General features: G+C 41.7%; 2 protein-coding genes across 3 annotated transcripts; one reads left to right on the top strand and one right to left on the bottom strand.

Annotated features, from left to right (window-relative positions):
- The first annotated feature begins 128 nt into the window (after positions 1-128).
- On the top strand, positions 129-8,968 carry nadkb (NAD kinase b). Of its 2 annotated transcripts, XM_035170187.2 has the most exons (13): positions 129-405; positions 1,569-1,853; positions 1,958-2,041; positions 2,718-2,847; positions 3,516-3,624; positions 4,049-4,134; positions 4,395-4,400; positions 4,817-4,919; positions 5,085-5,263; positions 6,999-7,098; positions 7,253-7,410; positions 7,783-7,865; positions 7,948-8,968. In XM_035170187.2, exons 2-13 carry the CDS (start codon positions 1,570-1,572, stop codon positions 8,105-8,107), a joined length of 1,482 nt encoding a protein of 493 aa, XP_035026078.1. In that variant the 5' UTR covers positions 129-405; position 1,569; the 3' UTR covers positions 8,108-8,968. The 2 variants fall into 2 exon arrangements, with proteins under 2 accessions (XP_035026078.1, XP_035026079.1); XM_035170188.2 differs by lacking the exon at positions 4,395-4,400 and having other exon boundaries at positions 130-405.
- Positions 8,969-9,236: 268 nt separating this feature from the next.
- On the bottom strand, positions 9,237-17,013 carry sec62 (SEC62 homolog, preprotein translocation factor). The gene is made up of 8 exons (XM_035170189.2): positions 16,929-17,013; positions 14,876-14,984; positions 13,877-13,982; positions 13,412-13,679; positions 13,068-13,163; positions 12,915-12,975; positions 12,681-12,800; positions 9,237-12,207 (listed from the first exon to the last, which is right to left on the bottom strand). Exons 1-8 carry the CDS (start codon positions 17,007-17,009, stop codon positions 11,594-11,596), a joined length of 1,455 nt encoding a protein of 484 aa, XP_035026080.1. The 5' UTR covers positions 17,010-17,013; the 3' UTR covers positions 9,237-11,593.
- Between the last annotated feature and the right edge of the window lie 835 nt (positions 17,014-17,848).

Here is a 17,848-nt window from a genome sequence, read left to right as displayed (position 1 = left end):
CACACACACACACACACACTTAATATTCTATTAATATAGAAATATTCACTCCTTTCATCCTGGACTCTGATGGGCCCACCGTTGATGTAATTCCGTCCGTGACCACCGCGGCGCTGTGTCATTATCTGAGCACCGGTCCGGCGCAGACTTCCGGTCACCGTGCCGCCCCTGAGCCCTCTCGCGGTCCTGCTCGCTTTGGTAACAGCTCAGTTTTGGAGACTTTCCCGGCGGCGTCCGTCTCCAAGTTCCCGGTTGACACGGTCTAGTGTCGACGTGAGCATGTCCGCGTCCCTGTGACACAGTAAGGCCTCGTTTCCTCCTGTTACCTGCCGGTGCGTTCATTAGCCGCTCAGCTGCGTGGCTAATGCTAGGTGACGTTAGCTGTCAACAAATGAACTGAGACAGGTAAACTCACCTCTGACTCTCATTCTGTTAATTTATCTGCAGTTGTACAAAGACTGTTCTCACCTTGTAATGTCCCTGCTAAGCTGTACAGGGAAGAACCGATGGATTGGACCTTAACTTCTTTTAACTTCCAGTCAACTGTTGTGAATGTGATGCCTTGTTTATCACTTTATTAGGTACATTGAGCCAAACTGGTGCAGTCTGATACAACTGGTTTGCGACAGCTCCCAGCTTCTTCACGGCTGTGGTGTCCAGCTGGTGTTGATGCTGTGATAGAGAACTGCAAACTACAGCCACTAAAATTGACCTTAAATCAGCACGTCTGAAACCCCAAAAACATAATAAACCTCCCGAAGGAGGATTTATTGAGGAATATTTTATTAAACTGCATCTGTTTCAGCCATATCTCTCTAATAAACTCATAACTAACTGTAGACCACACGTCTAGATTTAATTGATCACAATAAACCTTTATCAGCTGTAAAGATTGGTTGATTGACAGTAAGTTTATCAGCCACTATTTTGATCATTTTGCCAATCAATTATCATTTGAATAATTTATTACAGTTTAATATGTTTAAAGATTATGACATCGGCACGTTGGTCTCATTAGTTGCTGAACTATTTGATTAATACTGTTCTGTAAGATGCCGTATCATCACACAAATATGATCTGTTTGCTGTGGAACTGAAACGGACTCAAGCGATTCATCAATCAATTATATTTCTTGGTTAAATATTTACTCTATTTAATCCAAATGGACAAAAGCCCCATTCTGAACCGAAAATAACGTCTTTCTAACAAAGAGCTAGAGAAGTATCTGTTTATATTTATATGAGATGGATGACGGATTTCAGAATTTAGCAGATGATTCTACCAGCTCTCATTTGTACCTTATACTCTCAGTAGTTAGATGACTGTGGGAATTATCTACTGTGACAAATCAACTTATACTTTATTCTCTTACTGTTCTGTCAGACAGTGTAGCTTCATAAATGATTTGATTGTAATTAATAGGATATATATATATATATATAGTCCTCATTATTCCTTCCTCTTAAACAACTACTGTACTACTGATTTTTGTCTGCACTAAGTATTTACAGTTATTCATAGATGGATTAAAGGCTCTCATATATGTTTCTGCATTGCCTCCTTGCAGAATGGAGAATTCAGAGAGCAGTTCATCCTTGGGGCCCCCGGACAGAGGTATGGCGCGACCCTCAGGCCCCTCTGGTCAGCTGTCTGAGTCAGCCAGGCCCTCCAAGCACAGGGAGCACCGGTCCAAGTCACCAAGGAGACGGCGGGAAGGGAAGAGGCCGCAGCGGCGGGGGGATGGTCATGAACAGCTGCTCTGGGAGATCGAGCGGCGGAGGTTACCAGGCCAACACGAGCACTTGGAGCCCTCCGGGTCAGCGAGCGACACAGCGGAAAGTTCACCTAAGAGGTTTGCACTGCAGGTTGCCAGCTGGTCTGCCATGCCACTAGAACAGGTCTGCTGCCCAGGACATGAGGGGATGGTGTCTTGATTCTTCTTTTCTCTCCTCACAGGAGAGCGCACTTTCTACATGGACCGTATCCAGCCACTCACTTCGGACCCAAAGCCTGTATTCTTCCCAACCCAACTTCAGTCATGTAAGCATGATGGTGCTTAATTAGTCAAACTTTGTGTGGTAACAACTCTGATGAGAGTAGACTCTGTTTGTTGGGGACATTGACACAGAAAAGCTTATGTAACTGTGTGAGATAAGATAAAGCAGGAATGCTGTGATTGGAGGTTACATGCAGTGGGATGATTCCCTGAACAGACCACAAATGCTTACTGTCAGCTGATCGCAGAGTTGTTCCATGAACTTGATCTGAAAACACTCTCAGACTAAACTATCTGCACCATGCCTGTCATCCGCAATGCGAAAGAGGAGAGAAACAAGTGGTAAAGTAGCAGATTTATTTTATAATGATGTTTGGACTTTAGACGTCTCTAATACAGATCGTATGTCAAAGTGTCATAGGAGTTAATTAATGACTATTGCTGTAGGTACACTGTAGTTAGTTTGAGAAAACATGGTATCATGGTGATATTTGACTTTATTTTGAGAGTTTTTAAGACTTAACTCTTTTAAGATGTTGTGATTATGTAACACTATATTGTCCATTCTAACTTTTTGACCTACTCAGTATCTGCATTTCTGTGTATACAACGTGTCCTTTTCAGACAGCGATGGTCCGTGTAGCTTCCCTTTGTGTGTTTGTATTTGTTTGTTCACTCACTTGTGTTTATGTCTGTGTCTGTTTTTTTTCTTCCTTCCAGGCACATCCAGGACCCGGCCAGCCAGCGGCTCACCTGGAATAAACCTCCAGTCAACGTACTTGTCATCAGGAAAATCAGAGACGAGAGCTTGGTCGAGCCTTTCAAAGAGCTCTGCCGATTTCTAGTGGAGGTACAGTGTTTGATAGAAAGCATGGTTAGCATATTCAGATGTCATAGCATTTCAACAAGTGTGTTCATGATGCATAATTAAAGTTTGAATTATTGAGGGGAAATCTGCATTTAATCTCTCAAGCATAATTTTGAATATAGGCATGTTCCCTTTATGTTTAAAAACATAAATGATGTATATAAGGTTTTTACAGCAGTTGGATTTTGTCATTTCCATGTATTAGTCTACTGTGGTTCATTTTAACACAGTATTTTATTATCAGTCAATATGAGAGCAAGACCAGGCTGACATTTTTGTTTTGTTTATCAAGGGAAAGACTGTTAGTTGACACTATGTGAACAGTTCGACCTTTTTAAGTGCATCTTTCCACATGAATCTTCTTCAGTGACATAGAACAGTGTATTCTCTGTACATTTTATGGTGGAATACAGGAAGTGGTCCAGAAATTATTGTCAAAGTTACAGACTGGTGGCTTACACATGTGGCCACATTTTTCAAAAACAAACTGTCAAAGTTGGCCAGTGAAAGCACATTTGATTTCCATATAAACACGGTCATATTAAACTAGATGCTTGGCATATGCTCAGCTTTATTTTGGAAAGTGCCATTTTGAGAGAAGTCTGTGTGTGTTTTGGCTGTTGTCACTAAAGCATGTCTGTGTTTATCAGGAGAAGCAGATGATGGTCTACGTGGAGCGCAGGGTCGCAGATGATGCTACGCTGTCAAAGGACGAGGCCTTCGGCTCCATACGAAATCAGCTCTGCACCTTCAGGGAGGGTGAGACTCCTCCTGTGTGTCCCATGACCTCCCAGTCATGATACTATGATGGGAAATATCCTCTCAAAAGTCAAAGTGATGGACACAATTTTACTTAAATCAATTTTTTGGCCACTTGGGGAACACAACAGTGATATATCACCTATTTATATTGTTATGTGAACTTTAGTTAGCAAACAACAGCTGAACTCTGTACTTTTAAGTTTATAGTTTTACAAGCATAATCTTAATTAAAAAAAACAAAAACAATAACAAAAGCTGTCAGTAGAATCGAGTGTTGCCAGAACTTCAGCTGCTCCAACGAAGGATTTTTTGGACATTTTCTGAAAAGGGAATATTTTTAATATTTTGTTGTAACAAGTTTGAATTAAGATATTTATAGTTTTTTTGTAGTGTTGTTACAGCTGATTCTCTCCATCTGCAGGTTATGATGACATCTCTGACTGCATTGACCTGATCATCTGTTTGGGCGGAGATGGGACTCTGCTTTACGCCTCCTCTCTTTTTCAGGTAATCACATTATTATTGGTTGATCATTGTGTCCAAGCTAATCTTTGATTACTCCAAAACATTTTATACCAGATAAAATGTGTTTAAAAGGAAAGTTTAATTATGTCTCATTATTTAGTCCTTTTACCCGATGAAAGAAAACTAATTTTTAAAATGTTGGGCCTTTTTAACATTCTCTGTTAATCTGTAATCTCTAATTTGTAAATTGCATTTCCTGTTTTTGTTCTTACCTTCACATGAATCCTGGTCTCGTCAATCAGGTGGAGGTATGAGCAGTGAAAGGATATTTCAAGTCAGGAAATTCTGATTAAATACTAATTAGAATATAAATTAATATTTTGAAGTAGTAACAATTGTTGTCATTTTAGTCAGAGTTGTCCAACTTGTGAAATTTTGCTAATTCGAAGAAAAATAGTTTTTCTGAATATTAAGTTAATTGTACAGTTGTTTATATTAAGCTCTCTTGTGAATTAATTTCTACAGGATATAAACACTAGATTATCCCAGATTATTATACACCCCACATTTCAACTGCCATAACAAAGGGTGTAAATACTTATGTCAATGTGATATTTCAGTTTTTCCTTTTTAATACATTTGCAAAAACTTATTTTGCAACAGAAGGGGAAGAAGAGGAGGAATCCAGCAGAAACAGTGACACTGTTTCTTTTCCCCTCTGCAGGGCAGCGTTCCTCCAGTTATGGCGTTCCACCTTGGTTCTCTGGGTTTCCTGACACCCTTCAAGTTTGAGTCATACAAAACTGAAGTGGCCAAAGTATTTGAAGGTAGAATGCAGCTTTATATGTTATTTAATGTTAACTGTTAACTATAGTGACACACCAATGCATACAAGTTACTGCGGTAATTCGTAGAAATGGATCATCTTTACTATTGTATTAACTTGTACATGGTTAATAAAATCAAAAACATGGGTATTTGTTTGGTTTTAGGCAACGCAGCCATCACTCTGCGCAGTCGTCTGAAGGTCAAGGTGGTGAAGGACATGCTTCAGAGAACAGACCAGCAGCCGCACGACCGAGAGCCCCCCGAGCAGCAGCAGGAGCACAACGGACTCCTTCCTCACGGACACACCAACAGCGAGGCTGGCAAGGTCACCCTGCAGCTACAGGTGAGCACAAAGGTGGTAATGGGAACATGTTTATTTAGGAGATCAGCGAGTCGATGAGCTGCTAATCCGTTCAATTACATCAACCAAGCCTGGCTGTGTGTGTGTATTTCAAGTGTTGAACACAGCCCCAAAAGGTTTGGTCTGAGATAGTGACATCTAGTGGCAGAGGACATCGGTTTAGTTGCTTAGGTTCCATAGTTCTTAATGATATTTGGTCTAAAAGGGCTGGTACTGGTATGACTGAATTTTATTCCCTTTATTAATTCCTGATCATTACACCCTTCAAATGATGCTTCAGCGCATTATAATGGGGGCTGTATACGTGTGTGTTTGTCTCTCCACGTCTCATTTTATTGTCCTCTCAGGTTCGTGCGTACATGTGAGCAGCACAGCGAGTGAGCATCAGCTGGGTTGCCAGAGCAACAGTCATAATAGATGTGATATGGGAGAGAAAGTCGGATGTTGTGAAGTTCTGTTGAGCCAGTTGCCATGGACACTTTGGCGTCAACACTGCAGTCAATATTTAATGAGCTCTGACGCTTTCTGTCTGACACACTGTGACTAAACAACATTCCCAACTGCTGCAGACACACACACACACACAACACAATTTTCCGTTTACCTCTCCTTTCTCCGTGGGTTTTTTTGGCCTCGTCGATATAAGACAGTGATGGATTGTTCTGGTCTCTGAACCAAAGATTGACCTCACATTACATCACGTCTGCTGTGTCCAGCAGGATGTTTGTGTTGTGTTTAACTGACGTCAGTACATCTGCCAGACATCACTGCTCAGCCCTGCAGTGTTTTGTGTGACTGACTGAGTTTGGAACATGATGTGTTCGCTGCCTGTCTGCACACCAGCATTCTTCTCTGCTCGTAGTTTCCTCGTCTTTTATGGGATTGTACTGACCTGTAACTCTGCGTCTGCTGCTGCATGATTTATTATTTTTATTGAATCACTTTAATTAGATTTACTCGCATGTTTCCTGTGTATAAAAAGGAATTACATATTGAAGTCTGGTCTTTGTGCTCCAGAGAATACTGAGCTATGCATCAGAATCTTATTATTCAATGTTTTGGTTAGGATTAGTTATTCCATAAAACACATTAAAAACAGTGTATATTTATTTTATCTTAATCCTCGTCCCACCACAGAGGTTTTGTTTATAATTATTTAAATAATTTTGGTTGTTTGTTTATCAACTGATTGTTTTAAGAAGTATTTTGGAGGTTTCTGTGACATTTGGGTGTAAATTCAGACTCTGGACCGAGGACAAACTGTCGACTGTGCCACCATGTGGTTATTTACACTTCAATCTCTACTCAACAATCGAATAAAGCTTTACTTTTTTGGAAATTGTTTTCTTGGGCTTCTACTGACTCGGAGATTAGTTTAAATCATTTCTACATGACAAGATTTGTCACCATGTTTTCTTGTAGTTCTTCGTCACATTTCATCCAGTCTTTGTCATATTTGCTACAAAAAATGGAACAAAAGCCATTAATTCTTTTTTTATATCCATTTTATTATATCTAGGAGCCTATATGTACATTTATTGCACATATACTGTGTATACACACATCAAAACATTAATGGTATTTGCCAGTAGATGGCACTGTGGTAACATGTTTGATTTTGCTTGTACAAAGCTTAAATATTCCTCAACCAGATTTTGGAGAAAACAAATCATCATGGTCATATATTACTTTTATTTATGTGTTTTGCACTATACAGGTGTTGAATGAGGTGGTGGTGGATCGAGGTCCTTCCTCTTACCTGTCCAATGTCGACCTGTACCTCAACGGACGACTCATCACCTCAGTGCAGGGGGACGGTGAGAGCTGAGAAACACCTGCTGTCATTTGATATCACTCTTTTAATTTGTTTTCTTTTTGTCTGAACAAATGACGTGAATATAAAATTGTGTTTTTAACAATTCAAATATGATGAAGCAATATTTGAACTGCCTCCCCGTCTCTGTCCTGCAGGTGTCATCGTGTCCACACCGACAGGCAGCACAGCATATGCCGCTGCAGCAGGCGCCTCAATGATCCACCCGAACGTACCCGCCATCATGGTCACGCCCATCTGCCCACACTCGCTCTCCTTCAGGCCCATCGTGGTTCCTGCTGGGGTGGAGCTCATGGTATTATCTCACTGTAACAACAATAACAACAACAACTTCCTACACAGGTTTTTTTGCTCTCTGTCATCAAGGTCATAGTGTATCCATCGATGAATATGTGACGACAAAACCTACAGTACCATATGTGTTAATTCTTCTGAGGTAGAGCAGTTTTCAAGGCTGCTTCCTGAGATGAGGACTTTTTTCCAGTTCACCAGTAAATGACTGTACTTCATGTCTAGACTCTACGGTACATGGTAGACAGGACATGATGTTTTCATGCTGCCCTCGGTGATGCTGCAGACACATTAACTGAAGAAAGTGAGAGTAGAGCCTCACAGAGCTGCTAGCGTCACGGAAGCTTAGCGTCTGGCGTCTTCTCTCCTGAAACAGATCACCTTGTCTCCAGACGCCAGAAACACGGCCTGGGTGTCGTTCGATGGCAGGAAGAGACAGGAGATCCAACATGGAGATTGGTAAGGTTCATTCACTGTCAGCATCTGCCGGCGTATTTATTCATTTTCATCATCCATCAACTTTCAGTTTCTCTCCCATCAGCATCAAGATCACTACGTCTTGCTACCCAGTGCCGTCCATCTGCTGTCATGACCTGGTGTACGACTGGTTCGAAAGCCTGGCTCAGTGTTTGCACTGGAACGTGCGCAAGAGGCAGGCGCGGCTGGCGGACATCTCAGACTCATCGGACACTGAAAACTGAAACAGCCGGTGCGTTTACTGGCCTGAGTTAAAGACATTCAGCCGACGCTCTGCAGCAGCTGAGTGAGTGAGAAGGGGGGGATCTGCGACGACCACGAGGTCTCCTGACAAGAAACGTCAGACTGTGACAGTGAGAGCACGTGTGTACAGGCACAGCAGCGTTACATTAGTCCTAAGAATAGCATGTACAATGAGCATACTGTGTATACAGTATTTAACACACTGAGTCATCATCTCATTACATTCCAGTAAATAAACTGCAGCTTATCTGTAGCTCACAGGGAGGCAGCGTGTCTCCCACTTAGAAATGAATAAAGTCTATTGTTACTTAAACTATTACATTATCCTTTGATGTGAAAGATGAGGATCAACTGAAGATCTTTATCAATCATTAGAATCCTCTGTGAAGATCAGTGTGTGAGCTGTAGATGTGACTGTCGAGACTTTGACAGGTCAAATGTAGAAAATACCCTGAAAAGGAGATAAAGGTTTTGATGGTGAACTTAATTGTAAATTTGTACATACAAGATGCTAGAGTTAATTTATTCAACGTCATATTTACATGATATTTATCTGATTTCCAAATTGTAGATTGTAAATGTAACTATTAGTTAATTTCAGACACTGAGCCTAAACCTGTACAATCATATTCTACAGTCCTTCAGAATCTTCTCTCTGTTGTTTTCCAAACTTTTGTGCCCCAGTTTAAATTCGATCGCATGCAGCTGAGTCAAACAAACGGAATGAGCTGGAGGATCTTACCGGAGCTGTTGTTTTCATGATCGTTAAACTGACGTAAATCGTAAAAATCACATTGAATTCCCTTGCAGAAAATATGAGAAAATAAAGAGTTCAAACTTTCTACCTTGTTGTGTAATCTGATCTTTGTGTGAATTTAGCTAAACTGAAGTTTTCATGTGTTAGTGCTGCTTATGGAAGTAATTAACAAGCAAATATTGTATTACGTTATTTTGTCAATCATTTTTGGCATTTTACCGTAACATTTTTTAAATCAAAATGGTTGAAGGTTAATCTATTATTTTCCAACCAATTGATCAAATGTTTTTGGTTGTAATGGTGTCAATCCAATGCCCAAATATTCTAGAGGAAAAAAAAAATCAATACTCAAGTGCTTTCTATATTTTTATTGCAATAATAAGATACAGATATATTTCCAGACATCCATTTTTATTAAATTATACTCCAATATTGCATGAGACAGTCTTCAGAATGACACTGATCCAAAAGTGGACAACTAGGTGATCAAAAGACACGTTGTTTTGACCAAGAGATAAAACATGGATGTTTTACATTTTCACTTTTTATTTCCCCCAGAAATGTGCGATGAGAAGCAGCAGCATAGAGAGTAATAATAATACTACAACATACAACAGACCGATACTGTGCAGCAGTCGAGAACAATTAGGAGAAGCATTTATTTTCTCTCTTTTGTGAAACGGTTTTGCTGATATTGAGCAACTGGCAACTCAGAGGACACGAGAGATGCACTTTGCCCATTGACGGGAAGAAAAGGAAAAAACAAACAAACAGGAGCAGGAGATAAAACGATGAAATACAGTCAAGGGGAGTTGGATTCAAGAAAAAAACGAAAGGACGACCATAGAGAAAAGTGTTTGCAATACATTAGAATATTGGTTTTGCCACATTGGATTATGTGGAAAATGGCCGGTCGCTCTCAGCGTTACACAAGCCACTGGTTTTTATAACCTCGGGTTAATGACTGACCATTGTTAGTGAGAGGAATACAGCTGTGGCAGCGCACGACAAACCAACCGTATCACACATTCAACGCTACAGTGTCAAGTGTAAAAAAGAAATACAGATTTTGAAATTCCCACGCTCTTCTACTCCCAGATGATGAACATATAAAAACACAAATTAGCATTAAAAACATTTAGGAGGTATAATTATTATTCCCAGTACAAAAGAAAAGGAGGAAAAAAAGAGCTGTTTCTCAGACAGTATGTATATATTTGATATATCAATAGAATCCATATATAAATGATACATTTCTATTTCTTATACTTTAATATAATCATCGCTATGACTAAAGAGAGCCGATCTAAGACATTTTCTAGCCATGAGATTACGTGAAGGAACAGCTTGGACCATGGCCACCAGGTACGAAGAATGTGTCGAGCTCCGGTACCGGCCGGCGGAGCTGGATTCACGAAGAACGCCCACGATTTTTTCACACGACATCTTGAATGCGAGTCTAGTGCGAACACAAGCGGTTTCATTGAGACCAATAATCTTTGTTTAGCTACCACACTAACAACCTTGTGCTGTGCTTCCTTCTTTGAGATGTTGAAAGGTTTGAGTTGAGTTTGACACTGCGGTCACAAAATGAACAAATTAAGAACACACACACACCCCTCGCTCTCACATGCAGAAACATCATGATGAGTCGTGTTTGGCACTAGTTTGCTTTACTTCTTCTCTGGTTCAGTAAATCACTGTCTTATCTTCTAGCTGTAGTCGTACAACAAACGCTGCGGTCTTTTTAAAAAGAAATATCAAGTGCGCCAGCTGAGTCCCAGTCGCTCACATTTACTCTTAAAGAAGAGTTGCACATTATTAAACATGAAGTAAACGTATGTCAGACTGTGAGAGGATTGCACTGTGATTATCAGCCATTCATTTGAAATTTAAAAAAAAAAAATTTGACAATGCCAAGTACCTCAAAAAGCCGTACTCCCTCTGGTCTGTAAATACTCCATCCAGCCACAAGGTGGTCGCTTTTTTAAACTTTTTATTTTTCTTAACAAACTACAGGATTTGGTCCATCCGGCTTCATTTCCAAGCAGACGTGCGGGTCACTTTTGCTGTAAGTGCTGCCCGAGAAAGCTATCAGACGTGCAACGGTTTGAAAACAGAGAAAAAAAGAGAAAAAAGGGGCTTTATGGCGATCTCCATGACAACCATGTTTGTACCAACGACCTGGAGACGATGAAAACAGGAACCAGGTGAATAACTAACATCTTTTCTTTCTGGTCAGTTTAACACGGTGGCTCTCGGATGTGGATTTGACCTCACAAAAAAAAAAAGATTTAATGACGCAAAAGACGGGACATAAATAAAATATTTTAAAGTTGAAACGACAGAGAAAAAGAACACGTTAATGAAAAGAGAAGAATGAGTTGTTGGTCTGATGGGTTTTTTCGTGGACAACTTCCTCAGGCTATCATCCGGTGGCAGTTTAAATTTGAACATAAATAACATTTGAGTGGGAGGATCCATCGTAAGGCTTCTTCTTCTATTATTGGATATATGTTTCCCCCCCCATTGTTGTAGCGGTTAACTTTTGAGTGTTGTGTCCATCCCGGTTTAGTTTAGTGGAAGATCCTGACGAGAAGAGATGGAGGCTCTGTGGCCTCAGAGACACTGGACCTTGATCACAGGAGGGGGGAGGGGGGAGGGGGTTGGGGAGCAGAGAAGAGTAGAGAGTGACGGGATTGTAAGAAGTTTATGTTTCAGCAGTCTGGGTTTTAGTCTCACTCCCACCGTCTTCTTTCCTTTGTTGCGTCTCCTCCTCTTTATCCTCCTTCTCTTTCTCTTTCTCTTTCTCCTCCTCTTTCTCTTTCTCCTCCTCGATCTCTTTCTCCTCCTCTTCTTTTTCTTCTTCTTCTTCTTCCTCCGTGTGCTGCTCCAGCTCTTCTCTGGTGATCATCTCAAAGTCGTTTCCGTTGCTGTGCTGCGAGCCTTCGTCCTCACGCCGGTCGCTGTCCGTGTCCGAGTGGCGCTCCACCCCCGTTCCCTCCCCCTCTGCCTCTTGACTCTCCTCCTGCCCCGTCTCTTTGCTCTCCTCCTCTTCCTCCTCCTCTTCGTCGTCGCAGTCCTTTTTCTCGCTGTCGGACTTCTCGTCGCTGTCGGACTTCTGAGCCTTGGTGGCGGCGTCGTCGTCCTTCTCGTCGGTCTTGTCGGAGCCCTTCTTGGCGGCTCGCGGTCCTTTGTAGTCGTGGGTGTAGAGCGGCCTGAACGAGTCGATGAAGCCGACGTCGGCCGTGAGGTTGGGGAGGAACCAGAAGTGGTGGCGCCCGCCGGTCACCAGCCAAATGAGCAGGAAGAGGATACAGCGGGCTGATGGGAGAAGTAACAACCAGTGAGATTGACAGCAATTGAAACATATGAACAGAAATCTCTACAACTATTGTACGATGTATCTCCTCTTTTCTTAGTTTGGTCTACTAGTGTTTTTTTAATCGGTTATGTTTTCTATTATTTTCCTTTTTGTTGTGTTTCTTGGACGTCATTGTGATAACTTATATAAATCTTGTTTTCTTAGATAAAGCCCTTTGAATTGCTCTTCTGTTTAAAGGTTGCTGAACAGAAAAGGCTTCACAACAACATATTGCAATCAATAACACTAAACTAAGTGTACAGCTATGAAAACTTTAATTTATGCATTAAAGTTTTGTTATTCTTGTACTGGAGGAGGAACTGTTTCCTAGACTGTTTAGTTTTAGTAATGATACATTTTCTTGTTTTGGTTTTGAGTTTAATTGCAGCAGATTTTCAACAATACTTAAGCAAAAAAAAAACTTTGTACTCACCAACAGCTAGAAGCAGAATACTGGCCACGAAGCAGCCTGCTGCAACACTTAGATAGTAAACTCCTACACGCATTTCTGCTGGCCACAGAGGGAACAGCGTGGCCGCGATCACTGCAACAACTGAAACACAACACACAGACAGTACTAGTTTAAACACAGCTGCAGTCGGCCATAGATGAGCCTCCATTCACTTCTCTTTCAGAAGAACATGGATGATTCACAACCGTGACTCACCGAGAATCAGTCCCATGGCGAACGTCTTGAAATGGACGGGATCATAAATCCACACGAAAACCTAAAACAAATAGACATGTTTTGTGTTCTTGTTGTTTTTTCGAGAACTACAAACACTTCTGTGACACATTCTCTGGGCCCACTCATAAATACCTCATTTCCATCCAGAAACAGCTGATCATCATGAGGCTCCAGTTTAAACTTCTTCTTCGCTTCTTTTTTCTTCTTGGGGGTTCCAGGACTGTCATCCTGTCGATTCAAATTCACGTCTTGCCTTAACTTAATGCTCACAGAACAGTTTTAAATGAGAAGCAGCATTTTAAATTGTTATACGTTGATCAAAAAAACAAACAATACAGGCACAGACATTTTGTTAGTTAATTTTCCACTTGTGCTATGTTTGTCTGAAGCGGAGTGTTTATCAAATTTCATATTTAAATCCGTTTGGTTGGACAGGTTTATCTTCTAACAGAGGGAGTAAGTGCTGGGTAACGTACGCTCTTGTCTTTCTTGGTTTCAGCAGCTTCAGGCTCTTTCTTCTTCTCTTTCTCCTTCTTCCCTTTTTTCTCCTCCTCTCTGCTGCTGTCACCCTTGGCCTTGTCTTTCTCTTTCTCCTTCTCCTTCTCTTTTTCCTTCTCTTTCTCCTTCTCCTTCTCCTTCTCTTTTTCCTTCTCTTTCTCCTTCTCTTTCTCCTTCTTCAATTCTTTCTCAGGTTTTTTCTTCATCACTTTGAGGGCTCGGTGGAAGAACTGCTTCTTCAGGAGTCTACAGAGGAAGAGAGAGAACAGCTGATTGTTACGGGCAACAAACATTAATGTGATAACGTGATTATGATTAATCAATGTCTGTTGATGTCAGCAGCATGTTGGTGTGTGTGTGTGTGTGTGTGTGTGTGTGTGTGTGTGTGTGTGTGTGTGTGTGTGTGTGTGTGTGTGTGTGTGTGTGTGTGTGTCACAGCCGACCTGTTGCAGTAATCCACCACAGACTCTCTGGTGGTGAACAGTGCGTCTTCTCCCTTCTTGGCTTTGGCCCATTTGGAGTCCTGAAGACAGTCCACTGCCTTGGAGGCTGAATGTGAGGACATAACAAACACCCCAAAATAAAACATACAGTTCCACTTGCCCTGAAAGGGTCATGTGCCCATTATCCTGTAAACAGTTTATTTTAACGGTCCCATAAGTTTTGTTGGTGTGAAACACTGTCGTAGGGCTGGACAATAAAACAATACAAAAAATGTGTTCAACATATATCCAGTCATTGCTTATTCATTGTGCAAACACATAATGTTTGTCCTTCTCTGTCAGTAAAGAAGAGTTAAGAACCACGACCTCACAATAATAGCTGGTGAGGTGAGTAGTTACTAACACAACCCACTGTGACAGAGCAACACTAACATTCACTCAGGGTTGTGTTTGTGTTCACATGAATTTCAGTCCAACATTCACTTCTTTTTTGTCTGTCTCCTGTCTGGAGCTGAGCAGCCTGCAGTGGGTTGCAGAGCTTTTTTTGTCAGCTACACACTTAAATGAGACTCACTATAAAGACCCATGAAGGGCGAAGGAAAGATCCAGGTGATAATTCATCACTATGACAGACTCCTTTCCATTAATCCATTATTTTCACATTTTCCTTTAATTCAGTGTTATTATAAAGGCAACGCTGCTTTAAGTGGCTCCACTTGACAGAAGGAAGAGTAATGGCTACCTGCTGTAGAAACACAGCAGCCCTCAGCTAAAGTGAAGGTGATGATGAAGAGTAACTAACACCGGTTTCATTTACTCGGACAAAATCTAACCCGAGTGAATCTGTGCGGTGAAGACATCAGTCTGTGTGTTTGACAACAAGCTGCTTCTGACTGATGTCTCCTGCTTCACACTTCACACTCTCCCCCCCCTGGTGCTGAGGTTGTGTGTCGACATCTCTGCCCGATGCCTCACGGCTCACAAACAAACACTACTGACCAATGAAGTAGTCGACCCGGTGACCCATCATGTTCGTGGACTTGGTGGGGCAGTTGAAGCGAAGATACTTGGCCACCGCCTTCTCATCCTTGGTGGGCTCGCTCACCTCCTGCAGGGCCAGACGAAAACACACAGCTTAACACACACACACACACAGAAGCAAAAATGCAATCTGCTAAATTCTGGCACTGTACAAACGATAACACGTCTTTTTAGAAGATTCATTTTATTGCCAAAGAAATAACCACATTGCTTTAGAAGTGAGGATTCCAATAAAAGCAAATGTTCTAGGTTGGATAAGTAAATGCAGACACTGAGGTAGATTTTTTTTTCATCCGTTCATCCAATCATTTCAGAGTGGCCATCTCCTCTCTCCTCACAATGTTTGCACTGTCTGCGCTCCTGCCAGCAGCACTGAACCACATGCCAACACCGAGGGGAGCGAGAGCAGCGGCACAGTGAGAGTCAGTCCTGCTGCAGCCATTCCAGCTGGTGCTGACCCGCAGCACGAGGAAGACCAGTCCATCAAACAGGCCTTTGTTTAAGGAAGCAGGTATCAGTCACACGGCTGTTACATGAGCCTCCTCCACGGAAAGCCCCCTTCACCGTCTGTACCATCTACCTGGCTTGAGGGGTGGCTTGTTTCTGTACGTGTTAAGTCAAGTCTTGGTCACAGCCATAGCATGTAAGAGCTGATTGCTAGTACACCGCACCAAGTCTGCAGATGAAGCCCATCTCAAATCTTCACTGAGGTAAAGCACAATGATAAATGGAACATAAATAATCATTGGTGACCATGTGAAGAATTGAGATAACTGTTGAGTAAACGTAGACTGGTGTTCTCGAGAAGCCTCAGTCATTGTGTTGGATTCATAAAGGAGATAACAGCTCGTACCGTTATGCAACTGAACCACACTGGGTTGGATGGTGTATTAGGAGCACAATGCAAATGTCTTTATTTTGGAGGCTGTTTCTAATATTCATCCAACCCTTTATTGACTCAATTTAAGTTGAGAACATTTCTCAAAACAGTTTCAATAAAAACTCTTTAATATCTTCATGGAGAAACACTTTTTTTTTTTTTATCAGGCACTTCTTATTGAGGTGAGTGGCTACAAATTATGTCATAACCCATTGTAACGATTGAATCCTGTGATGACGAGCACAATTAAAACAATATTTCCACATTACCGAGCGCCTGCGTCACGACAGGGGAGAATCTGTGTGATGTAGGGGGATGATGTCAGTCATGGACAAGTGTCTTTTGGTTGAGGTTTGCTCCTGAATGAGATAATAGTGGACTCTCTGTGTGTGTGTGTGTGTGTGTGTGTGTGTGTGTGTGTTTAATACAGCTGCACCTGAAGAACACGATTATCTGTTACACGTCAGCCACAGCAGGCGAATGTTAGATGTCCACTTGTACTAACTAGTGAGACACATGTAGGAGGAGGGACTCGTTTCGTAGGGACACAAGGAAGTCACTGATGTAAACGAGGTGTCAGAATATTAGGGACACCTCGACATAAAGTTGAATGAACCTGTAGCTGTTGCTCTCACAGGGAGAAGGACGATCCGCTGCGTGTCACATCCAACATGTGACACTCAACATGTGATACGACATGTCCACTACGTGATTAAAACCCGCACAGATCGCCCCACGTTATGTAAACACGTCTGGTTTGAGCTGACGCAGCTTAGCCAGCAAACCTCTCCAGCCACTCGAGTTACAGTGGAACAAGGTTCGATTCCCCACAGCTGAGTGGAAAGTACCCTGACGTTATCACAGTGGGTGTATCAGCGGGTGGTGGAGACAGTTGCGATCCCGGAAATGTTTCCCCCGAGCAGAAACACTGCTATTTGTTTTCGCTAGCCAGCTAATGCTAGCTACCTTTAGCCATCATTCGGCTTCCTCCGCCGCCTGTTAGCGGCTCCTCTCGGGGATGTGGCCGCTAACAGTGGTCCGGTAACGGGTCGCTAATCTGCGCCACGTTGCTATCTGTGGCTCTTCCGCTGCCACGGGCGGTAATTTCAAGAGAGGAGTGAGAGATGTTACCTGGATCCGCTTCTTGTGTCTCCTGCGCTCCGCCATGATCCTCACTGCTCCTCCGACGTGCGCGACGCGGGGCACGCGCATAGACTGTATGGTATCGCGAGAGTTGGAGACTAACGGTAAATAACGGTTGATAATAATAATAATAATATCAATAAACAACAACAACAATAATAATAACAATAATAATAATTCATACTATTAACATTAGTATTGTTTTTATTGTTATTGTTATTGTTATTGTTATTGTTACAATACTATATAAATATTAATAATGACAACTATCTCGGGGCCTGATGGGGCCGCGCGAAACTGCTTCGTTCCTTTGTTACTTTTGGAATCAAAATCATGTTTGTATCACCACAACATGGGTAAAAAATGACCTGTATTCATTTCCTGTGTTATTTTGCTATATATTTGAAATAAATCTATTTTATCATATGTGGGTATGTCTTGGAATCCAGCTCTCCTAAATGAAAAAGGCTCATTTGATGACATAGAAAACTCATCTTCTATGTCATCAATGGTTCCTAAAAGAAGAAGGAAGAAAAAAAAAATTATAATTTAGCAAAGAAACACACAGCCATGCATGAAATAGCAAAGGAAATTAATATAGGTAATTTTTGACTCCTGTTGTGCATTAGAAGGGCATAGTTTGTGTATCAAAGGGTTAACATATTCAGAGTAATTACCTGAACAACTAAACTCAACAGTGCAGTAAATCAAGGAAAAGGCCATAGTGGCACACGAGTTGAATACAGCTGATACATGTTCCGCTGGACCTTGCAGAAGTCAGGGCAAAGGAGAATGAAGAGAAGAGCACACAACAACTGCAGAAGATAAAAGAAATGTTCATCATGTACGATGACCATCAGGAGCCCAGTGAGGAAGTGGCGACAATGAAAAAATGAGAAAAAGGTGGC

The sequence above is a fragment of the Hippoglossus stenolepis genome, chromosome 11 (assembly GCF_022539355.2).
Source record: "Hippoglossus stenolepis isolate QCI-W04-F060 chromosome 11, HSTE1.2, whole genome shotgun sequence".
Taxonomy (NCBI): Eukaryota; Metazoa; Chordata; class Actinopteri; order Pleuronectiformes; family Pleuronectidae; genus Hippoglossus; species Hippoglossus stenolepis.
This window is presented reverse-complemented; position numbering and strand designations above follow the sequence as displayed.